Genomic DNA, 25,059 nt, shown 5'->3' with positions numbered 1-25,059 from the left:
AAAATAGGGTGTGATCTGGTCCTAGTACTATGTGACAATGTTGGAATAGCCCAGTTTTCAGCTTGATTGCTTCATTGTGACAGTTGCATGTTAGGGCAGGAGAATCATACCAGTGGTGAAGTCACACTCTTTTTCGAAACAAAATCGACGGGAGGGATATTTGCAAGGTAGTGTGAATTGTGAGTTTCATGGATTCGGGCAGAAAGAAGGCAGGTAGTCCTCAATTTATGACTGCTTAATGGGCAGGCCCCAGGGGTGCTTATAACCCAGATCTGAAGTTCTGATAGCCAGGCCCTTCATTGCGGTCACATGGCCTGGATTTATAGGGGGGGGGGTGCTAGAAACTGGCATTTACTTCCAGATTTCAGCAAAAAATACTCCCATTGTGGGCAGTGGATTCACTTCACAATAGATGGCTTGCTTTATGACCACCATATCCACTTAACAACCACCTCACAAAAAGTCGTAAAATTGAGCGCAGTCTTGTGACCTTTTAACAACCGGCCAGACTTAAGAGTCATACGTTGAGAACCATCTAAACAGTAGAACAAAAGCCTTGAAAATCCTAGGGGTATGACAAATACAGGTAGTTTTTTATTTATAACTGTTAATTTAGTGACTGGAAAAAGTTACAACAGCACTGGAAAATGTGACTTATGACTGTTTTTCACACAGTCGTTGCAGCATCCCCATGATCACGTGATCAAAGTTCAGATGCTTGGCCACTGGTTCATACTTATGACCGTTGCTGTGTCCTACTGTCACAAGATCCCCTTTTGGGAACTTCTGACAAGCAAAGTCAATAGCGAAACCAGATTCACTTAAAAACCAGGTTACTAATTTTATCAACTGCAGCAATTCAGTTAACATCTGTGTCAAGAAATGTCTTGTTTTCACATGACCATAGGAATGCTGCAACGATCGTAAGTGTGAAAAAAGATGATAAGTCACTTCCTTTTTAGTGTTGTAACTTTGAACAGGCACTAAATGAATTGTAAGTTGAGGACTATCTGTAGATCTCTTTGGATGGTTTCAAAGCTTTAACTAATTCCTCCTGCATTCTTCTATTTCATGAATTATTCGCATCACATCTTGCACAATTCTTAGAAGTCATTCATCCAATTTTTCTATGTCAATCCATTCTCAATTTTTAAGAAAATGTTATTGCCCACAGGGTCAAAACAATAAGTTGATGTAGCCCAGTTATTCCAAAACTCTACATCATGGGAAATACTTTTTTTTTCCTTTCAGTCGTGTCCAATTCTTGGAGACTGGTCAACTCTGTATGGTTTTCTTGGGTTTTTCTGAAGTGATTTACCATTGCCTCCTTCCTAGGGTTGAGAGTAGGTGGCTGGCCCAAGATCATCCAGTTGGCTTTGTATCTAAGGCAGGAGCCATGAAACTAGAACTTAGTCTCAGTAGTGATGCTTTCACTACTATACCAAACTGGCACTCATGGGGAAATAGCATACCAAAAACTGAGTTAGAATCAGAGGTAGTATTCAGCAGGTCCTGACCAGTTCTGGAGAACCGGAAGCAGAAATTTTTAGTAGTTCTGAGAACCAGCAAATACCACTTCTGACTAGAGGTTTTACAGTATCCTTCCCCTGCCACACCCATCAAGCCATGCCCACAAAATCGATAGTAAAAAAAATTGAATCCCACCACTGGTTAGAATATAAGATAAAACAATTTCTACAACAAATTTGAAGAGCAATGTTAAATTTAAAACATTGCTTTACTTGCCATGATAGCTCTTAACTTAAAACTCACCAAATAGGGCATCAAAAAATTGTCTGAAATCAAAGATTGTTTAAAAGCCTTGTTTTCATTTATGCTGGCTCTTTTCATAGAGAACAATAGAAACATTCCTGTCCTTTGTACGTTAAGTAAGTTCCTTAGTGTTACTCTTGAATAACAATTGAGTAAAAGGCTGTGTATAGAATATTTGCCCTAGTGCATTTTATTAATTTTGTACTGATGGTGTTTAAGATTTATTGTTAATCATATGCTTTCATCAGTGTTTCTCAATAACAGCTCATTAAAAATGTAATTTCATACAGCCTCAAGTTTTGTCTGCAGTGCATCAGGTTTATGAAAATTTTAAAAAATATTCTTTTCATCAAAGTTTACAAAAAAAGTTTCAGTGGAAAGTGTTTCAGATAATCAAATGCATTAAATCCTTCTATAGCATCTCTGATGTAGTATTATACAACTTACATTACTTTTCTTTAAAAGCCCCATATTCTCACAAGCCCCAATTCTCATAGGAAGCATGACATTTTTTTTTAATTAAGTTCCTTTGGAACTCCAAATATTTATATTCAGAGGATCCTACATGACCATGAGATTATTATGAGTCTTATCTCCTAATTAATCTTTGTCTTATTTTGTATATCTTGATATGTGGTATCTTTTGATCATTCAGTCCCTTCAATTTAATTATCTTAAATACTTGCAATATAACAAAACAATACAGTTGGAAGGGGACCTTGGAGGTCTTCTAGTCCAACCCCCTGCTCAAGCAGGAAAGCCTATACCATTTCAGGCAAATGCCTGTCCAGTCTCTCCTTAACAGTGATAGAGCACCTAAAGGCAAACCCTTCCACTGATTTTATTGTTCTCCTTACTTCTGGGTTGCTTGTCTCCTTGATTTGTTTCCATCCTTTGTTTCTTGTCTTATTTCTTGTTTTGGTGCTTCAGAAAATAAGTTGATCCCCGCTTCTTTGTGGCAGCCCCTCAAATACTGGAACATTGCTATCATGTCCACCCTAGTCCTTCTTTTCCTCTAGATTGACCATTCCCAATTCTTGCAACCACTCATGTTTTTATCTCCAAGCCCTTAATCGTCTTACTTGTTGTTCTTTGCACTTTTTCCAAAGTCTCAACATCTTTTTTGTAATGTGGTGACCAAAAACTGGATGCGAACTTTGTGGCAGTCCCTCAAATATTGGAACATTGCTATCATGTCCTTTTCACTAGACATGATGCATAATAATAACTATAATGGCCCGTGGCAAAATTAATTATACCCACTTTACTCTTTATTGAGCAGTTTTAACATAAAATAATCCCTATGGCCAACAAAAGGGCATCCCACTTAATTTGGGTAACAGCTGGGGAAGCACAACCTCCACCGTGCTAAACAATGCTGCAGCGATGTTCTTGAACTACAATTCGCATCATTCCTCCTCATTAGCTATAATGGCTGGAACTTCTGAGAATTGTAAATTAATATCTGAAGGTCCATCAGTGTCTGACACGGTATCCCTGGAAAAGAAAGCACAGGTTTCTCCACCTTAATATCACTGTGAATCAAATGTCAGGGAACTCATCCCAAAAGTGCTTTTTTTTCCAGAAGGCAACTGGACTTTAGCAAAAAAAAAAAAAGGCCAGTTGCCTTTAAAAACAAAGCACCTTTGAGACAACCATGAGATAGACCGCCAGGAAACTCGGTCTCCCAGCAGTACAGTTCAAGAGGAAGGAGTGGCATCATGTGACCAGGGCTGGTTGACGTCACACGTATGCGCCCTCGCCTGGAAGTTTTATCTATGATGACCTAGGGAAAGCACTTCCGGTTTGGGCCTGTAAGGTGGTTGTGTGGGGAGAGCCGTTAGATGCGATTGGGGTGTTTTCCTCGCGCCTGAGTTGTTGTCGCTGTGGCGGTTGTCATGGCAGCGGCGGGCGGGCCCGGAGGAGGCAACACGGCATCCGCTGCGGACGAAGGCGGAGGGGACCGGGGTAGCCCCCCCGGCTCGGACTCACGACGCCTGGGGCCGGGGGGGCGAGAGGAAGAGGAGGCGCCGAGGCAAGGCAGCGCGGGAGGCCTGGGCCACCAGAGCCGCCCGTCCTCGTCGCCGCCCTCTCGCGAGGCTGAAGTCACCGTGGAGATCGGAGAGACCTACCTATGTCGGCGAGGGGACGGGACGTGGCGTAAGTGCCCCCTCCCCGCCCTCCCTTTTGTGTTTCAGCGCTCTGTTTGCGTGCGTTTGTGTATTCCACGTCGGAGAGGACTCGCGTCGTCTTAACGCTTGCCGCACTGCGCTTTGATCGACGATTAGGACGTCCCGGGGTTTGAAGCAGAGGAAGTCCTCCCGTTACGGAGCCCAAAACTTACGTTGCTAAGTTGTTTAAGTGAGTTTGCCCCACTTTACGACTTTCTGGCCATGGTTGTTAAGTGAATCTGGCTTCCCCATTGACTTTGCTTGTCAGGAGGTTGCAAAAATGTATATGACCAGGGGATTCGAAAAACTAATTATGTGACTCCAGAACACTGCAACGGTCGTAAATTTGAACCACTTGCCAAGCATCTGAATATTGATCACATGATCATAGGAATGCTGCAATGGTCATTAGGTGTGAAAAACAGTCCTAAGTCACTTTTTTCAAATATAACTTTGAACAGTCACTAAATGTACAGGCAGTCCTTGACATACAACAATTCATTTAGTGACCATTTAAAGTAACAACGGCACTGAAAAAAGTGACTTAAGGCTGTTTTTCACAGTTATGGCCTTTGCGGCATCTCCATGGTTATGTGATCAAAATTTGGACACTTGGCAACCGACATGTATTTATGACAGTTGTGGGGTCCTGGGCTCACATAATCCCCTTTTGCCACCTTGTGATGAACCAAGTCAGTGGGGAAGCCAGATTCACTTAATGACTCTGTTACTAACTTTTCAACTTTGCAGAGATTCACTTAACAACAGTGGCAAGAAAGGTCGTGAAGTGGGGAAAATGTTCACTTAATAAATTTCTCACTTAACAACAGAAATGTGGGCTCAATGTTGGTCTTTTGACCTACCTGTAGTTCAAATATTAGACTATGGCCAAGGAGGACCAGATTCAAGCCTACCCATGTCCATGGAAGTTTAGTGAATGACTGTTGTGGAGAAAAATACAAGGCAGCTGTGAATGCTGCCTTGTGTTGACAAAATAACAGAATTAGAAGGGACCTTAGAGGTCTACTAATCCGATAACCTTCTGCTCAAACAGGAGACCCTCTGCCAGAGGTGAGGAAAGATGGCCTCTTTTTTACTTGTGCCTATTACTATTAATACCATTTTTGCTTTCTATGCTAGTCGCTAGTCACTCTATTTGCAGGGTTTTTTTGCATTTTGTAATTTTCTCTTCTATTCTTGCAGCCTCCAGGTACTGCAACAATCACTATCCAGATTTTATGTCTTTCTTATTGATAGTTATTAATTCTGGGATGTTATGTGGCAGGTGCTTACCTGTTTGAATTCTAAAGTTATTATTGTTGTTGATTGCCCAATCAGCCAGATATTCAGACCCAATTTGGCATTTTTGTCTACCTATGAATCCTTCCCAAGACCCTGGAATAGGCAGATGATGATGTTTTATGAGGTATTAAAAGTATCATCACAGATTGTAAGCCGCTGTAAGTAACACTGCCTTTTGCTATTGACTGGTTTTGTCATTATTTCTTTGTTTTCAATCTTTGTATATTTATGACGGGTAGACTCCTTTTTTTCCAGTTGTCCTACAGCTGCCGGGTCTGGTTGCTCAGCCAACAGTCCTGAAGCCTATAGTCCAGAGGTCCAAGGGCCATGGCTCAGTATCGGGTCTCATAAGGTGGCAAGTGTGCTCAGATGTGCAGCTCCATTTGTAAATGGAGCTGTAGTCACACAGAATCATCCCCTCTTTCCTCTCCCCCCCACCCCGCTTCTGGTGCCCGTCCACAAAACTGCTGTAGCCCATTTGTTACTAGTTGTCCTCGAACTCCAACACTGGCATAGTAGTTATTATTTATAAAGACAATTATTGATTTAAACTTAGAATCTCAAATTACTTTAAAGATTCGTAAAATGCCACAAAATATCTAAAGCCAAATTCATTCTGTGTAGGGTTAAGCATTAAGATGAGCTGCACATAATTGTGAAATGCTCGGGTGTCCTCATTTAATCCATTTCCACAAGGAGAAGAAGGAAGCTTATCATATTGGGTTCTGAAGCAGATAACACGGTTTTGGAGCCACCAATGAAAGGATCATTTTCATATAAACAATTACATCATACACAAAGCTAGACTGATACGGCTGCCTCTGTCTGTTCTTCCAGCTTCAAGTGTCAGTACAGTCATTTAAGATTGTGATCCTTATTACATCTGATTAACAATACTGGTAGTCCTGGACTTACAACAGTTCATTTAGTGACTGTTCAAAGTTCTAATGGCACTGAAAAAAGTGACTTACTGCCATTTTCCACAGCATCTCCATGGTCATGTGATCAAAATCAAGATGCTTGGCAACTGATTCACACCTATTTATAATGGTTGCAATGTCCCGGGTTAACGTGATGCTGTTTTGCAAACTTCTGACCAGCAAAGTCAATGGGAAAGCCAGATTCACTTAATAACCCTGTTACTAATTGAACAACTGCAGTGATTCACTTAACAACCGTGGCAAGAAAGATTATAAAATGGGGCAAATGTTCACTTAACAAATGTCTCCTTAACAACAGAAATTTTGGGCTCAGTTGTAAGTTGAGGATTACCTCTAATATACTGAACATTTTATAATTTAATTGCAATTGAACATTGATGGACTAAATGCCTTCTCATTATTCTATTATACTTCTCTAAAGTATCCTTGTACATATTATAGAAATAAGGGGAAACTTCTTCGTATTCCTGAATTTAATTAAAAATAGTCCTCAACATGACCAGAAATGAGCCCATGTTGCTAAGCAAGACATTTGTTAAATGAGTTTTGCCCCATTTTACGACCTTATAATTGTTAAGTGAATCATAGTAAGTTACTAACATGGCTGTTAAGTGAATTGGGCATTGACTTTGCTTGTCAGAAGGACGCAAAGGGTGATCACACGACCCCAAGATGCATTGCCAAGCAACGGAAATTTCATCGTGTGACCAAGGGGATGCTTGACTTGTAAGTATGAAAAATGTTTGTAAGTGAGAAGAACTATAAAAAATTACTTTTTTCAAGTGATGTTGTAACTTTGAATGGTCATGAGTCCAGGACTACATGTACACAAGATCCATATCAATGCCTCAAGCTTGAATGGTAAGAATGAAGTAAATTTTTATAGGCTTTTTCCTTGCTAGCTTGCTGCCTTTTGAAAAAAAAGATGTGCTTTGTAGTCTTTTTACTGACTTATATTTCTCACTTTTCATAACTGAAATGTCCTTTAACCAGATTTATGGTTGCTTCCCCTTCAGATTCTGCAGAGGTGATTCAGTCTCGGCTCAACGAACAAGAAGCCAGAGAGGAATTTTATGTTCACTATGTAGGATGTAAGTGGTGTTTTAAGATTCTGATCTGAATAACAAAGAGAAAATTAGAATACCTGATCTAGTTCAGTCTTCCCTAATCTCATGCCCTGCAGATAAACTGGAATGATGATTCCTTGAATTCCTAACCATCTGAATTAATCTAATTAAATATAACTGTGCTTTTATTTATTTTCCTGCAGTCTTCCATAAATTAAGTTGTTCCATAATTTTTTTTATTCCCAAAGTTTTTTATTTTTATTTTTGACACATCTCTTCACGTGAGCAACGTGGTTCCAGATTACAGTATTTATACATAGTCATAGTTACATTTTCAACTTTCTTAATTAATATCATCTCAAATTATTATCCATTCAACTAATCTTTAGATAAATTTCTTTCACAGATTGCAGTTCCGACTTAAATTCTTTGCTTGCTTCTTCCATTTTTTAATCAATTGTGTTATTTTTTATTTTATTAAAGTTAATTGTAATCCTTGCCAAGAGGCTCCACTTATTTCTCTTTTCCTTATTGGACTTTCTGTTTCCTTTGCACATCAACCCTCAACAGTCCCAAGATATTGCCTTCATTTATCCTCTTGCTGCAATCTCCCCTTTTTTTTTCTTTAAAGCTTCCGGGGTTCTTGTTCTGTTAAAGTCTTTTATTTCATATCTTTTCTCATTCACGCATTTAAAAGACCAGTAATTTTCCATAAAGTCAACCAGGAAAACAATGTCTTGTACCATTAGGTGGGGCTCTATATCACTTCCACTTTTCAAAGTTTTAATTTCTTTTTTTAAAATAATTAATTAATTAATTAATTAATCTATTTATTTGATTTATATTGCTGCCTATTCGGCCATGGTGACTTGAGGCGGCTTACACAATGTAAAGTCATATTTAAAACAAAAATAAAAACAATAAGAACTAACAAAAAGAATCAAATAAATTAGTAAAATACAATAGAACAAAATTTGGGGGGAAAAACCAACAACTCCCACCCCCTACCCTGACAAAAGCGGATCACACTAGCTATTTGATGGGTTCCATCCTTCTCCTGGTTCCGTTGGCAAAACCAGGTCTTCAGTTCCTTTCGGAATAGTATTCATGAGGGGGGCATTCTAATCTCTGTTCCAGAGGGACAGAACCACCACAGAGAAGGCCCTTCTTCTAGGTCCCACCAAATGTATCTCCCTCAGGGGTGGGACCTGCAGCATTCCCTGCCTCCTCCCTCTAATGGGTCAGGTAGAAGTCACTAGCAAGAGATGTTTCCTCAGATAACCCGGATCCAAGCCATGAAGGGCTTTAAAACCAGCACCTTGAATTGCGCCCGGCAGCAAATCAGCAACCAACGCAGCTCCTGCAGGAGAGGTGACACATGTGCACCCTGGGGTCTGCATAAAACCATGCGGACCACTGCATTTTGCACCAACTGGAGCTTCCAGATGCTCCTCAAGGGGAGCCCCATATAGAGCGCATTGCAATAATCAAGACAGAAAGTGACCAGGGCATGAGTGACTGTGAGTAGGGAGTGTTGGTTCAAGAAAGGGCATAACTGGTGCACAACCCACAGTTGCACAAAGGCCCTCCTGGCCAAGACCGCCACCTGGTCTTTGAACAGGAATCGTGAGTCCAGGAAAACCCCTAGATTACGCACAGGGTCTGTTTAGGGTAGTTCCACCCCATCCAAGACTAAAGGTGGCAATTCTCCCTGAACCAATGAACCCCAGACCCAGAGCCACTCGGTCTTGCAAGGGTTTAGTTTCAAGCCATTGCTCCCCATCCAGCCCCTAACAGCCTCCAGGCATTGTGAGAGGGAGAACACAGCAACACTTAACTCACCACGGGCTGAGACATGCAACTGAGTATCATCAGCATATTAGTGATACCTCAGTCCATGGTGACGGATGATCTCACCCAGCGGTTTCATATAAATGTTGAACGGAGCGGAGAGAGTACCGAGCCCTGCGGAACCCCGTAAAGCAGTGGGCGAGGGTTGGATCTCTCCCCTCCTATCAACACTGACTGAGAGTGGCCGCAGAGGAAGGAAGTGAACGAAGACAGCACAAGGTCTCCCAATCCCATCCCCCGAAGATTATAGCTCTTCTATAGTTCAGTTTTTATTTACCTTATATTGTCCTATTTTCCATTCGCTGCTGTTACACTCTCAAGCAAGGAATCCTTTCTGCTTTTCAGGGTTATTAAAACAAAACGTTCGGCTTCTCTTATCTGGTTACACGCCGCTCACCACTTCACCACTCCAGCACACACTTAAGTCCTGATAGCTTCCTGTCTTCAGGGCAGCCATTAAAACTGCCTCTTCTCCCTGTCTTCCAGGGTAGTATAGCAAGCCAGGGAGGGGAGATGCGGCTCCCCTCAACCCGGCTGTCGGTCTCCCCCTCTTCCCCCACCCCTCCGAGGAGGGTCTGATGGTTCCAGTCCTGTAGGGACCCCTTCCAACAGGGTAAGCACGGATCAAAGCCACACACGATCATGGTCTCCTCGATGGAAGCTCCACTGGAAGAACCGTTGTTCCATAAATTAAGTTGACTTTGAGATTAGATGAGCATAGGGAGATTTAGTGTAGATGTAGCTTTAGGTAGCTTTCTAAGTAAAGTTGTATTTTTTCTGCACACTAATGATAAATTGTTAGATAAAGAACCATCATAGTGTGCCTTAGCACAGTGTGATATAACTCATGTTGTGCCAATTATCCCAGTTTGTAGGAGGAAAGAAAAAAGCAGAAGAAAAAATTGTATGCCTTCAGTTCAATAATGAACTCAAGGAAGAAGCTGAAGGAGAATTTATTGATGGAAATTAGGATGAAGACTCTGCTTAATGTCAATTGTGGGTTTTAATTTTTTCTAATACCAGAATTGAAGCTGCTGTGCACAACTTTGGACAACAGCCAAAGCTTTGTTTCCAGTGATGATTTTTGTTTGTTGTTGATAAATCCCTAGCAGTCAGAAATCCTTGCTGATCATCTTGATCAGGGATGTCCAACAAGGCCTTATGGACTTCAACTGCCAGAGTTCTGTGCATTGTAGTCCTCGGGTCATAAAGTTGCCAAGGTGGAACACCCCTGATCTAGAGGTCCATCAGTAGATTCTGTTCACCTCAAAGTAGAGGAAGGCAGGGTGGATCGACCTTCTCGTTCCCATAAATTCAGTTGTTAGCTAAAGAACATTTTGTATGGAATGGCTAGAAGGGGAGTGGGGGGAATGGTGAGATTTTTGCAATCTCCTATCTCTCCTCCGTCTCTCACAGTCAACCGACGTCTGGATGAGTGGGTGGATAAGAACCGCCTGGCCCTCACCAAGACAGTCAAAGATGCTGTGCAAAAGAATACCGATCAATACATGAATGAGCTTTCTGAGCAGCCCGAGCGCAAGATCACACGCAATCAGAAGCGCAAGCATGATGAGATCAACCATGTCCAAAAGGTGATGTGCAAGGGAGGGATGGCTGGGAAGGTGGAACTTGTGCTGTGCTACACAGTGAAGGTAGCCCTCAACTCACAAAACCACAGTTGTGCCCATTATTACAATCACTCCATTGCTGCTCTCATTAAGCAAGGCACCCTTGGAATCCCGAGCCTCCCCATTGTAATCATGTGGAGCATGGGGCACCTCAGGCAGTGGAGAGGCTGTGGTTGCTGAATGAACGGTCGTAAATTGAGGACTGCCTCTGTCCATTCCAGAGGTGGGGTGGAAAAAAAAAACACAGTTCTCGACTTAAGACCACAGTTGAGCCCCGATTTTCTGTTGCTAGATGAGACCATTGTTAAGTGAGTTTTGCTCCATTTTACGTCCTTTCCTGCCACAGTTGTTAAGCAAATCACTGCAGTTCTTAAGTTAGGGAAGGTGGAACATTTGTTAAGTGAACCTGGCTTCCCCATTGGCTATACTTGTCAGAAGGCCGCAAAGGGGGATCACATGATCCCAGGACACTGCAACCGTCACGTGCCAATTGCCAATTTCCTGGATTTTGAACATGTGATCATGGAATGGCCATAAGTGTGAAAAATGGTCATACATCACTTTTTTCAGTGCTGTTGCAACTTCAAACGATCATTAAATGAACTGTTGTAAGTGGGGGACTACCTGTACACAATTGTACTTTTGATGCTATTGCTATCTTTATGGTGGCAGTAGAAGGTGGTTTTTCCAGGAAATGCTTGTTGGTACTCAGTTTGTTTTTTCCCCCACCACAGACGTATGCTGAGATGGACCCCACCACAGCAGCTTTGGAGAAGGAACATGAGGCAGTGAGTGTTTATCCGTACCTGGCTTGAAACCCAAAGAGTTTCGGAAAAGGGAGCATTACAAGCCGTGATGGCACAGTGGTTAGGATGCCGTTTTGCAGGCTAACACATTGCTCACTTGACCAGTTCGATTCTGAGCAGCTCAAGGTTGACTCAGCCTTCCATCCTTCTGAGGTTGATAAAATGAGGGGCCGGATCGTTGGGGACAATAGGCTGACTCTGTAAACCGCTTAGAGAGCGGCTGTTAAGCATGGGAAACAGTATATAAGACTAGGTGCCATTGCTATAGCTGTCTCTTCCCACTGCCAGGGGTTTGATATATAAGTCTAAGTGCTATTGCTCCGATTGTGCTTGTAGAACACCACTTACTTTTGTCTCTTCTCAGATCACCAAAGTGAAATACGTGGACAAAATCCATATCGGGAACTATGAGATTGATGCTTGGTATTTCTCACCATTCCCAGAAGACTACGGGAAGCAGCCCAAGCTGTGGATCTGCGAATACTGCCTCAAGTATATGAAGTTTGAGAAGACTTACCGCTATCACCTCGTACGCAACGGGGAGGACAGTTGCCAGGGGCCTAAGGCTGGGGAAGGTTGGGGTGGGAGAGAATTGAGCACCAGAGAGCCTGTAAGTGGAATGGGACAGTATCAGAAAGCAGAGCAAGCTGTGTTTGCGTTGAATATCAGGGATCTGTGAATATCAGTACATTTGAATTGGCGTTCAGGTAGCCCTCGACTTACAACCGCAGTTGAACCCAAATTTTCTGTTGCTAAGTGAAGACAGTTGTTAAGTGAGTTTGGCCCTGTTTTACGACCTTTTTTCCTGTAGTTGTTAAGTGAATCGCTGCAGTTGTTAGGTTAATAACACAATTGTTAAGCGAATCTGGCTTCCCCATTGACTTTGTCAAAAAGTTGCAAGCGGCGATCACATGATGGCAGGACCCAACAACCATCATAAATACGAGTCAAGAGGCCAAGGTCAAGAGTTGCCAAGAAGCTGAATTTTGATCACAAGACCATGGTGTTGCAGTGATCATGAGTGTGAAAAATGGCTGTAAGTCATTTTTTTTTCAGTGCTGTCATGATCTTGAACGGTCACTAGACAAACTTCTGCAAGTTAAGGGTTACCTGTATTTAGTTTCAGTACTTCCAGTGCTATCAGCTGGAAAAATCTAAATGAACAAAGCTAAAATGAAACCGGAGAATAATAACCTGGTCAAAAGCCAAATAAATGCTTCAGAAGCTGCATTGAACAAGTCATCAGGTGGAATTCCTCAGGGGAAAAAAAACAACGTCAATTTTGGTACTCATAGGTTGTCGTCTTGTTGTTCCAGGGCCAATGTCAGTGGCGGCAACCTCCAGGGAAAGAAATCTATCGCAAAAACAACATTTCAGTATATGAGGTGGATGGGAAAGATCACAAGGTAAGAGTTCACTTCAGCTGCAGGGTTTCTTCTGGCTGTTCCTTGTGCTCATTTTTTGTGGCCTAAGTGCCTAGTTTGCTATTTTGGGAACCTGCATTTTCCATCTTCGCTGTTTGGAACATCTGGCTCTTCAGCTACAAAGCCAGTCACTCTCAACAGTCATAAACAGACATTAACTACTATATAATTTACTTCTCCCCACGTTTGCAAGTCCCTTTTAAAATAAGCCAAACTACAGGTAGTTTTCCTGTCTGTGGTTATGTGAGTCCAGATAGGATGGGCTATCTCAGCTTAAACCAATAGGACTGAATCTGCTCAAATTCAAGCTTCGCCCCTTTGCTGTGGCCACTCCCCAGTTTTCAATTCAGTCTTAGCCAGGACTCTACGTGTTTTACAAGGCTCCCATATAGCTCTAATTAGAGCCTGATCATAAAAAGGGGAAAAAAGTTTTAAACAGATCTTTGAGGCTTGGAATCTGATGGAGACTGGTGAGTGAGCTAATTTTAGCTCCCAGAACCGGGAAACAGCGCAAAGGGCTTCAGACTCAGTGCAGGGAGGCCAGACCACGTGGGACGGCTCTTGGGCACTCAGCCTAATAAGGGCAGCCAGCTGATTGGCGCAGCAGCGCGGCAGCAATAGAAACTGCTTGCGGTTTCTCTTTCACTTTCTGGCTTGCTGTATTGATCGCCTTGACTGCAAAACGCTCAGCACAGCAGCCTACAGCAGCGGCTTGAAGATCTGGGAGAAGCCACCGAGAGCTTTGCTGAATGTTTGGAGGAAACAAAGTAGCCGCTTAATTGGGCATCGGCCCGATCCCAGCTAGCAGGGATTACCCCTAGCCGAAGGGCGCTATCAGCCAGGTTGCCAGTGCTGGGTTGCAGACCAGCGTCAGGGAGTCTCCCGCACTGAGGAAATCGGCGTGGGCGCCATTCTGACCTCTTTGCAGGTCCAAAACCTGGTGTGTGACCGGCAGGGTGTGCTGCAGCCCAGCAGTTGCCTTCACAGGCTTGCTAAGCTGGCTTACCAGGTAAGATGATTATTTTGTTTCTAGATCTGGCCTTTTTATTGCATTAATTACTTGTGGTGGATTTATTAATTCTTCTTCCTCCTTCCAGCAAGTCCCCTCCCTTCCCTGCCTCTTTCTTGTGAATTAATTCATTCTCCGGGTGAGATGGCTGATAAAGAGCAAGAAAGGGAACCAAGCCCTTCCACTTCCAAAGGAAAATCCAGAAGAGGAAGGCTCCTGAAGCCAGAGCTGAACCAGAAGTCCAGAAGGAAACAAAGGCTTCTGGAAATAGGTCTGAAAAACGCCACCATGTGGCTGGGGGGAAGGGCAGGAGATCTCCTCCTCCTGATGCTGGTTTAGATCAGTCTGCACAACCCCCAGTTATACAACTGGAAGTAGGGCCTTCTGCCTTTACTGGGCCCCCTCGCCCTGGGATTTGGTGTCCTGATAATTCTTCTGCAGTTGGGAATCCAACTCCCTTGGGAGACCTTGAGAGGGATGATAGGGAGCCTTCAATTGTGGAAGAGCTGCTTCCTCCTCCCCCTAAAAGGACCAGACCTGTTGCTGAACCTTACAATTCAGAGGAAGAGGCTGTTCCAGCCCATTTGGAAGCCATTATTGCTAAGGCTATCAGAAGGGGAGTGGTAGAGGCTCTTCGAGTGTCCAAAGGAAATATCTCTGAGGCCTCAGTCAATCAGATCCAGACAGGTCTTTTCATGCTAGAGAAACCTATTCCTTCAGAGACAGAGGTTCACCAGTGCCTTTGTTATCCAGCATTGCTGGCAGAGCCCTTGAAGAAGAGAAGAAAGAATCTGATTTCTCAGAGGATGAGGATATGGCCCCGGAGAGACCTTCCTTTACTGGCATTTTTGATGCACAGAATTTTAGGGCTTTATTATTCAAAGCCAAAAAAACTGCAAAGTTGTGGCCTAAGGCTGATGTTGGTGAAACAGGGTGATGGCAAGGTGCCACCTGATCAACTTTTCGATGAACCAGCTGTAAGACCAGAAATGGTGCCGGTCCCTAGATTATTCCTCAGTGTTACACAAAAACAGATGGAAGCCCCTGATACTTCCTCATCGCTGTTGGCCAACAAGAGGCGTTCTTTACAATGGGGCCCAAGCTAACAAGCTCCCTGCAGGTGCCTACAGTTGATGCACCAGTCGCAGCTATGATCTCTGCCTCATCCAATCCAGCAGATCCTGAAGAGGCACTAAAAGCTGAAGATGAGAGGATCAAGCAATCCCTCCAATGCATGCACTCACCTGACAGCTGCTTGGGCAGTTAAGGAGGCTTCGGCCGCCTCCTTTTTCACAAGATCCTCTCTATGATGGCTTTGCCAATTGCAGGACCATGTCCCTGCATCTGACATGCGCATTCATCAGGATATTCATAAATTGGCCGCAGCCACAGAATTCACTGCAGACGCTACTTTAAATACCGCCAGGTTTGCCTCCAAGGCCATCACTACATCCATCGCTGCCCGTAGAATGTTTTGGCTGAAGAGTTGGCAGGCAGATGGTCGGCGCAAGTGGAAGTGTTTTTGCATCGTAAAGGTTCCCTGTCTCAATCAGACTATTCGTAATTTTTTAAAAGGGGCTTCCAACATAAGACCACCAGTGGTTCACAGATTTCCCACTTGGGACCTTCTCGAAGTTCTAAAAGCTTTAATGTCCCCACCCTTTGAACCCCTTAAATCCATAACCTTGTAATTCCTCTCAAGGTGGCATTCCTCATAGCCATCCCTTCGGCTAGGAGGATTTCGGAGTTAGCCGCTCTTTCTGTCAAGGAGGACTTGTGTGTCTTCCACGCAGACAGACTGGTGCTGCACTTAGATCCCTCCTTTATTTCTAAAATCAATTCCAGATTTCATAGAGCACAGGAACTTGTCCTTCCCAATTTTTGCCCTGTATCCTTCCCACTCTCTCGAGCGATCTTGGCACACTCTGGATGTGTGGAGGGCTTTGAAGACTTATATCAGGAGGACCCTTCTGTTCCGAAGGATGGAGGCCCTGTTTGCCTCATTTCAATCCAATTCCTTGGGGTTGAAGGTGTCGACTATGACGGTGGGCAGGTGGATTAGGACCTGCATCACTAAGGCTTACTACACGATGGCTCTTCCGATTCTGAGAGGGTTGAGAGCACATTCCACCAGGAGTGCAGCAACAACGGCGGCCTGGGCTACTCAAGCCCCCATTGAGGAGATTTGCAGAGCGGCCACTTGGTCTTCTCTGTCTCCTTTTATCCGCCATTATCGCATTGATACTTTTGCTGCGGCAGATGCCGTTTTCGGCAGAAGAGTCCTGCAAAGTGTACATGAACATTGGTGTAAGTAGGACCAGACTTTTGCCCTCCCTGGAATTAGGAGGCTTTGTCCCATCCTATCTGGACTCAAGTAACCATAGACAGGAAAAGGAACATTGGCTTACCTGAATGTTCATTTTCTGTCTTTGTGGAGTGAGTCCAGCCCCACCCTGATTGGTCTGGTCAGGGGTGGGCTAGGGGGGTGCATTAATGTGTGTCTGCTTATTTGCTGTAGTTGAATCACTTCTTGTCTGCCTTGATGCTTCGTCGAAAGCTGGGGGGTGGCCACAGCAAAGGGGCGGAGCTCGAATTTGGGCAGACTCAGTCCTATTGATTTAAGCTGAGATAACCCATCCTATCTGGACTCACTCCACATAGATAGAAAACGAACATTCAGGTAAGCCAGTGTTCCTTCTCTTTGATCCTGGATTCCATTCTTTTGCTTGTGTCCTTACTGCCTCTTGATTTCTCTTCCCCGCCCCCCTGCTCCCCCCAGATTTATTGCCAGAATTTGTGTCTTTTGGCCAAACTGTTCCTGGATCATAAGACCCTCTACTTTGACGTGGAGCCCTTTGTCTTCTACATCCTTACTGAGGTGGACAGGCAAGGAGCCCATATCGTTGGCTACTTTTCCAAGGTACTGGCTGCAGGTGTTCACAGGGTGGAGAGTGAATTGTAACTAACTCTGATCTTAAGGGTTGGACAAACCCTAGGGATGTGCAAAATATTCTGTGCACTAGTGGTGTCCCAGGGACTAAAACAGTTGTTCTAGGTACAAGGGCTTTGGGATAGATAGCAGTAGCACTTAGACTTATATATCACTTTACCGGGCTTTTACAGCCCTCTCTAAGTGGTTTACATAGTCAGCACATCGCTCCCAACAATCTGGGTCCTCGTGTGAACAGGGAAAAAGTCGGGAAAAGTGATGGTCCTAAGAAGATTGGGAGGGGCAAGGATGATATCAAGAATGGTTGTGGAGAGGGAAAGGAGGAAAAGCTCTGGAAAATTAGGGCTGAATGAAAATCAGAATTTTTTTTTACAAGAGAGGCCATTTGTACTGGACCCATTCACTCCACCTCTGTCTTATTTTGCACACAGCCATCCAAGCATTGTGGGTTTCAGTTCTACCAAACCATGGCTGATCCAAATAATTCAGCAAATTTTCTAAACTAAGAGTGCTGTTGCTTTTTTCTTTTATGTGCATTCCCAAGTGAGCACTTAGAATCTTATTTCCGTGTGTTTAAAATTAGTGTGTGGTAAGAAAAGCTCAAAAGTAGAAAATCCAGTTTCAGAAACATGTCAGTATTTGTTCAATTGTTGTTATTTGACATCTGACAGAAAGGGAGAGAAGAAATTGTACTTAGGTTGCTCTTAGAATTAAATTGGAAAAGAACATGGTATGCAGGCTACCTTGAGCTTTTGGATGATTGATGGGGTACAAATGTTATAGGTAATTTAAAAATACATAAGGAAGGAAAGACAATGGTAAATAAATCAATACCAAAATCAGTTTAGCAGAAAGTTTGCAGCAGGACAGGAAGCAGGGATTTCATCCATGACAGCAGAGCAAGCGTTTTAGATTTGCCAGATATAACGGATGCAATTGGTAACTTTAAAAAAAAAAAAAACACATGTTTCTGGATCTTGATTTCTCTGCTTAATGTTAGATTCCACAGCGTCATTTATTTGACTCCTGCGATTTCTTTTCCCCTCTAGGAGAAGGAATCTCCAGATGGAAATAATGTGGCTTGTATCCTAACCTTGCCCCCTTACCAGAGACGGGGTTATGGGAAATTCCTCATTGCATTCAGTAAGCTTGTTTTCTTAGCCATGAATTTATAAACTTCAGAGTTGATTATCAGTCTCTTCATTGCTTCTTGATATTGGATTTATAGATAGACCCATTGTCCCCTTGATGACAACTTCTACCACCCCTGGTATCCTGATCACTTAAGGGCTACCTAATCTTAATCACGATTCTGAATATTTAGCCGTAACATTTCGAAGTCACTTGGTTAAAACGTGTGAGTTTTGATCTGGTCTGAGATTTTCCTTGCCCTTGAAATGCCTGGATCCTGAACTGAGGTGCTTTGAGGCCTTGACTTCTGATCTCTTCCTCCCCAGGCTATGAGCTCTCCAAACTGGAAAGCACAGTAGGATCCCCCGAAAAGCCCCTTTCGGACCTTGGCAAGCTGAGCTACCGTAGCTATTGGTCCTGGGTATTACTCGAGATTCTTCGGGACTTCCGAGGCACCCTTTCCATCAAGGATCTCAGGTGAGTTGAGATTGGGCTACTAGTCATACAGGCAGTAAAATGTAAAAAAGAGCCCTGGTGCCCCAGTGGTTAGAATGCAGTACAGGTAGTCCTCAACTTATGACCACCATTGAGCCCAAAATGTATGTTGTTAAGTGAGAAATGTGTTAGGTGAGTTTGCTCCATTTTACAACTTTTCTCACTTAGTACAATTCTTAAATTAGTCGCACGGTTGTTAAATGAATCTGGCCTCCCCATTGACTCTGCTTGTTGCAAAAAGGGATCACATGACCCCTGAACTCTGCAACCATCATAAATATGAGTCAGTTGTCAATATCCGAATATAAATCACATGACCACGAGGATGCTTCAATAGTCGTGTGAAAAATGTTCATAGGTCACTTTTTTCAGTGCCACTAAATGAGCTGTTGTAAGTATTGCAGGCTAACTCTGCCTTCAGCCTGGAGTTCGATTCTGAAGGGGCTCCAGGTTGACTCGGCCTTCCATCCTTCCAAGGTCAGTAAAATGAGGAGTATATCTTGGGGGCAGACTGTTTAGAGAGGGCTGTGAAGCGGAATATAAGTCTTAAATTGATATTTGTTTAGTGACCATTTGATGTTACAACGGCACTGAAAAATTGATTTGCAGCGGGTCCTTACACTTACGACCGTCACAGCCTCCCCACAGTCACATGGTCAAAATCCAGGGGCTTGACAACTGCCGTGTATTTATGACGGCTGCAGAGTCCTGCAGTCGTGTGATCCATAATTAATTGGGAGCCAACATTTGTCAACTTCCAACAAAGTCGGGGTTGGGGGGGAGTCAGATTTGCTTACGACTGTATGATTCGCTTAACAACCGCAGCAATTCAGTTAACCATAGTAAAAGTCACAAAATTGGGCAGGACTCGCTTAACCACTGCCTTACTTACAATGGAAATTCTGGCTGTAAGCTGAGGACGGCCTATAGCAAGGGGTGTGGGTGTTGAGGCCTTGAGACCGTGAGCCCTTCTGTAGCATTTGACCATGGAGCAGCCTTCACTGAACATCATGAGGCCTATTTAACAGGGCCCCTTATCTGGTCCTTGTTTGGCTGACGCGCACCGTGTTGTTTCCCTCGGCACAGCCAGATGACGAGCATCACCCAGAATGACATCATCAGCACCTTGCAGTCCCTGAACATGGTCAAGTATTGGAAGGGGCAGCACGTCATTTGCGTCACTCCCAAGTTGGTGGAGGAGCATCTCAAAAGTGCACAGTATAAGAAGCCGCCAATCACAGGTACCGGCAAATGGGAAAATGGGGGGGCAGGATGCGGTAGCAGTTCATCCCGCTTTCGCTCAAAGTCTTGAGATCCGTATGGGATATTCAACATGGCGCTCCTTCCCTTTTCTCTTTCTTTTTCTCTCTCTGCCTGCGTACCATTTCCAGATCTGCAGTGATAGCAGAATTGAAATCATCTCCGGCCTGCTTCTTAAATTTGCTAGATTTAGCTTTTTGGCTTGCAGCGCTCCCCCCGCCCCCCCCCCTACCCGCAACCTTGTTTGCCTATGCAGTTCTGGTTTAAACAATATTAGTTTTTAATACAGCACACAAAGAAAATGCAAAAGTAAGTGGGGATATTAGGGAAGGGAAAAGGGAAGAGAAGAGTGGGGCAAAGCAAAGGGGGGAAGGCCTTTTTCTTCCAACTCCCTTTGATGCAGTAGGATAAGGCAGTAACATCAAACCTCAACTTATACTTTTACATAGTAGCATAATCTAGCCATTTCTGTAACAGCAAATCTATCTAATCGGTAAAACCCAAAATCACCGTTTCATTTTTTTTCCACCTCAAGAACAAAGTCCAGAAGCGGCTTCCAAGTGGTCTTACAATTGCATTGTCTCGATCTTACTTCCTTTTTTAATGCCACCTGTCACTTCTTTAAATTCCCAGTTTTAACCGTCTTCATGCATGTTGCTTCCTGTCTTTTAACTTTCTTGCGTGGGTGTAGAGATGTCTGTTTTTCTTTCTCTCTAAAACATATACAGGTAGTCCTCAACTTACAACCATTCGCTTAGTGACTGTTCAAAATCACAACAGCACTGAAAAATGTGAATTATGACTGTTTTTCACAGTTACAACCTTTCTAGCACCCCACCCCACCCCGGTCACGTGATCAACATTCAGATGCTTGGAGACTGGTTTATACTTATGACCGTTGCTGTGTCCTGATCCCCTTTTTATGACCTCCCAACAAGTAAACCCCAGTGGGGCTTTGCTTAATTTAATCACTGAGTTACTAACTTATCAACTGCAGTGATTCACTTAACCGTTTCAAGAAAGGTTGTAAAATGGAGCAAAACTCACTTAACAAAAGTCTCACTGAACAACAGAAATTTTGGGCTCAATTGAGGTTGTAAGTCAAAGACTATCTGTAGTTTTTCCTGATCTTCAGTGCTCTAAAGTTCTTGAGATCGATCTTTTAAGCCCTAACAATCATTCATTTAATGAACATTCAGTGTTACCACTGTGCTGAAAAAAGTGACTCATGATCAGTCCTCGCACATGTGACCATTGCAGTGGTCCCTCTGATCAAAATTTGGGCATTTGGCTACCAGTATATTTTCAGGAGAGTTGCAATGTCCGAGGGTTGTATGATTGCCATTTGTGACTTTCCCTTTCCTTAGCTTTTCCAAAAGCTAAGTCAATGGAGGAAGCTACATCTGCTAAAGTCCATGTGATTTACTTAATGACTATGGTAGAAAGGCCATAAAAGTGAACACAATTTACAATGACTCCATTGCTTAGCAATAGTAGTTTTTGTGCCAGTTGTGGTTGTAAGTTGAGGACTTCCTGTGGTGACTTCAGTTTCCCAGTTTTTCCTTAAGTAGCATTCTTAAGCAACATATGAAGAATATTTGCAGGAATTGGGTATATCTAGTCTAGTAAAAAGAAGAACCAGGGGTGATATAATGGCAATGTTCCAGTATTGGAGGGGCTGCCACAAAGGGGGGGGGGGACTCCTATTTTCCAAAGGTCCTGAAGGCAGGAAAAGAAACTAACCAAGGAAAGAACCAACCTAGAAATAAGGAAAACTTTCCTGTCAGTGAGAACAATTAACTAGTGTTACGGCTTGCCTTAAAAAACTGTGGGTCCTCCATCACTGGAAGCTTTTAAGAAGAGTGTCAAAGAGATTGGACAGCCCCTTGTCTGAGAATGGTATAGGGTCTCCTGCTTGAGCCGAGGGTTGGACTAGAAGATCTTCAAGGTGCCTTCCAACTCCTTCTATTCCGTCTTCTATTTTTCACCTACATGTTTATGGAGTGCTGAGGGCTGCTTGCTCCTAAACTTGTCCTTTTAGTTTTCCTGACTCATAGAACAGCTGTCCAGTCTTTGCCGTGCCCTTTAATCCCAACTAAACTGATGTACTTGGATTCCTTCCAAGGAATGGACTTCAAACTGTTAAGTCTGCTAAGCAACTGATTTCATTTCCCTTGCACCAGCCTAGGCAGTTAATATTTAACTCCCATAAGATAGCCGGGCAGGATTATTTATTCATGTTCCCATATTGGAATGCAGAAGAGACGCTGAGAAATGGCTAGCCTTTCATTTGAAGCATGTTTCAAGTGATAGACATTCATAGAACAAGGTTGTTTTAGGCAGAAAGCGTGGTCAGTCCTCCCTTGCCAATATACATAAAACGCAAAGAAACTCAAATATTTGTATATTATGAGTGCAAACATTTAAATGCTACATAACTTGCTTTCGGTTTATTGGCAACCATGCCCAGTGTCTATTAAGAGTCATCTTAGAACAAATTAGATGTTGCCAATTTTTTCTGAAAGAGACAGTATTATTTTTCCCCCAGGGAGCTGATGACATCGCTCCTGTTACCTAAATATGTCATTTATATAACAGGAGCTTCAGGGAGATTATTTGGACAAATCTCTTTCCTTTTCAGAAGGGGGCTGGGTCAGGAACTGCCTGTTGGGCAGAGCTGAAGAGATGTGAAGCTGGTACAAACAAGGCATAAACTCTTGCACGACGGCCTGAATGGCCAGCAAGGATCTATTAAATCTAAAATGAATCTGATATGGCACTTACAGGTAGTCCTCAACTTAGGACCACAGTTGATCCCAAAATTTATGTTGCTAAGCAAGACAGTTAAGTGAGTTTGGCTTCATTTTACAGATTTTCTTGACACAGTTGTTAAATGAATCACTGCAGTTGTTAAGTGAATCTGTCTTCCCCGTTGACTCTGCTTGTCAGAAAGTTGCAAAAGGGGATCACATGACCTCGGGACACTGCAACCGTCATAAATATGAGCCAGCTGCCAAGCATCCAGATTTTGTTCAGATGATTGTGGGAATGCTGAAACCATCGTAAGTGTGAAAAATGGTCATAGGTCTTTTTTTTTTTTTTAATGCTGCTGTAACTTCAGTCACTCAATGGTTGTAAGTCAAGCCTGCATTTGTTTTTGATGTTACCAACCCAAGGCATAATTTTATTCAGGGTGGTATCTGTTGTGCTTTCTCTAGTACTCACTTTGGTTAACCTGTTAAATTTCTTCAGCATTCTCAGCTGAGGCGGGGACATCCATGCCCATTCGAGATAGTGATGGACTTTGACTGCTCTGCTCTTTTCCCCCTTACCCTACCGAGTTTTCTTATTTCCTTTTTCCTCCCTCTTTTCTCCAGTGGATTCTCTCTGCCTGAGATGGGCACCTCCTAAACACAAGCAAGCCAAGATTTCCAAGAAGTGAAGGAAAAACTGACTTGAAAAACTGAAAGGTTTTGGCTCCACATCTGCTTTTTTTTATTTTAGAATATGTTCAGTAATTTAGCATTGCTGTCAGTCTTGTACTGAAAGAACATATATGAAACAGGTAGTTTGGGGTTATGAGAAACACCTGAAAACAGGTGTTTTTTGAGTTTGCAGCAATTCTGCCTAGGTGGGTTCATTTGAATGAAGAACTACTTATTTATCCCCCCCCTTTTGTTTTCTTCTGTTGCTGGATATAGAACTGTTTTTTTCTTTCTTGCCAAACCTGGTGTCTTCTCTAAAGTAGAAGTGGTACCTTCATTCTTATCACAAAAGGAGCAGATAAATCATTCTATTATTTCTTATTGACAGTTCTAACAGGTGATTAAATATGGCAGAATTATGGTAGAACAAGATCTGAGCAGTAAATAAACACAGGGATTGGATATTTGAGCAGCAAATGGTCGACACAAGTCGGAGGCACCATTTACTATCAGTAATACTGAAAACTAGATTATTGACTAAGCTAGGAAGGAGGATTGACTTCTCCAAAAGAGATGCTGGAGATCTCCAACATTGAAACATTGAACAATCATCCTGGTTCAAAATTTTGGGGAAAAATGGGTCTTCTGTAAATTCTCTTAAGTCTCTTGGTAAATCTGTTGTCACTCTCCGTATCTTCAAAAAGAGGCAAGTACTTTGGACATTCTATCAAAGCATGTTTTTAGGTATACTAGATAAGCAGCTTGAATCCTTCCACTGTCACATAGCTATTACCAATGTGGGAAAAGAGAGAGAGAGAGTTTTGAAGTAGTATCACTGGCTCCAGAGTCAATTTTTAAGGTCAATGCTGCCCCCAAAATAAGCTTTCTTAGAGTTGAAAGCTGAGTAGCCAGTAGCATGAGAGTCAGGATTTGGGTGTTAAGACTCAGGAAAAAGTGGAAATAGGCACCTAATAAAAAGGCTATTCCATAGTGCAGTGTTGCTTCTATGATGTTACTAAAAGGAATTAACTTAATTCCTTTTACAGAGCTTCAAAAGAAATGGTTCTCTCTGGGAACAAAATGCTGAACTAGGGCAGGAAAAAACATGCTTTTAACTTAGGTGCCCTTCTAAATGGCTACCCAGATGAACAGACAAACTCCGGATTGGGAGTTGTCTAGAAGGATATTGTAGGATATTACTCAACATTTCTCCTTCTATCGTATGAACCGCATTTGATGGTGATCAAATGAGAAGGGACTTTTCCAAAAGATCAAAAGTCTCTTGAAGCGATCAAGTGGACCGAAGGGGAAAAACTTGCCGGTCTCTATACCACCCGTTTCCGCTGAGGTCCTCGCATACTTTCAGTCCTGAGGACCGTGATTTTGGGAGGGAGGCTGAAGCTTGTGGATGTCTTGGGTAGAAACATCTAGTCACATAGTTGCTGTAGTTTCTATTGTGTATACCATATATATATAGTGTGTTCTGCTTAAAAAATATTTTAATAAAAAAAAACATAACCCATGTGCTGTGCCATTTTTATGACTCATTTACAAGAACTACAGCTGATCCTTAATGGTGGCACAATGAAAAAACTGCCAGCAACAAGGAAACTAGAGAAAAGATCCTTCTAAGGAGGAAAAACTGATAGCAGGACATGAAGACCGATTTGTATCAGTATGCTTAGGTCACAGAAACTGTCCTTTTCATAACAGGTAGTTCACACTTCTTACCCTTGTTGTGAAGGGGTTTACGAATGCATCTCTTCCTCATTTTCACAAGGTTTGACTAACAGCAGCACACCAAGATGTTAATTGTGTTAACACTC

At 42.9% G+C, this 25,059-nt stretch overlaps 1 protein-coding gene across 3 annotated transcripts; it reads left to right on the top strand.

Annotated features, from left to right (window-relative positions):
• The first annotated feature begins 3,518 nt into the window (after positions 1-3,518).
• On the top strand, positions 3,519-24,755 carry KAT8 (lysine acetyltransferase 8). Of its 3 annotated transcripts, XM_087918244.1 has the most exons (12): positions 3,529-3,933; positions 7,204-7,278; positions 10,522-10,697; positions 11,468-11,521; positions 11,904-12,068; positions 12,856-12,945; positions 13,892-13,972; positions 16,752-16,892; positions 17,972-18,065; positions 18,380-18,530; positions 19,635-19,789; positions 23,186-24,755. In XM_087918244.1, the coding sequence occupies exons 1-12, from the start codon at positions 3,672-3,674 to the stop codon at positions 23,248-23,250; spliced, it is 1,509 nt and encodes a 502-aa protein (XP_087774370.1). In that variant the 5' UTR covers positions 3,529-3,671; the 3' UTR covers positions 23,251-24,755. The 3 variants fall into 3 exon arrangements, with proteins under 3 accessions (XP_026576902.1, XP_087774370.1, XP_087774371.1); XM_026721117.2 differs by lacking the exon at positions 13,892-13,972 and having other exon boundaries at positions 3,519-3,933; XM_087918245.1 differs by lacking the exons at positions 13,892-13,972; positions 16,752-16,892.
• The last annotated feature ends 304 nt before the right edge of the window (positions 24,756-25,059 follow it).

The sequence above is a fragment of the Pseudonaja textilis genome, chromosome Z (assembly GCF_049901715.1).
Source record: "Pseudonaja textilis isolate UNSWEBS1 chromosome Z, rPseTex1.2, whole genome shotgun sequence".
NCBI lineage: Eukaryota > Metazoa > Chordata > Lepidosauria > Squamata > Elapidae > Pseudonaja > Pseudonaja textilis.
This window is presented reverse-complemented; position numbering and strand designations above follow the sequence as displayed.

What these genes read in the sequence shown, in the direction of transcription:
- KAT8 (XM_087918244.1), top strand. Translation starts at nt 3,672, where the DNA reads ATGGCAGCGGCGGGCGGGCCCGGAGGAGGCAACACGGCATCCGCTGCG. An exon ending in TGGAGAAGGAACATGAGGCA is followed by an intron (nt 11,522 to 11,903) that starts GTGAGTGTTTAT and finishes GTCTCTTCTCAG; the next exon opens with ATCACCAAAGTGAAATACGT. An exon ending in CTTTCCATCAAGGATCTCAG is followed by an intron (nt 18,531 to 19,634) that starts GTGAGTTGAGAT and finishes CCCTCGGCACAG; the next exon opens with CCAGATGACGAGCATCACCC.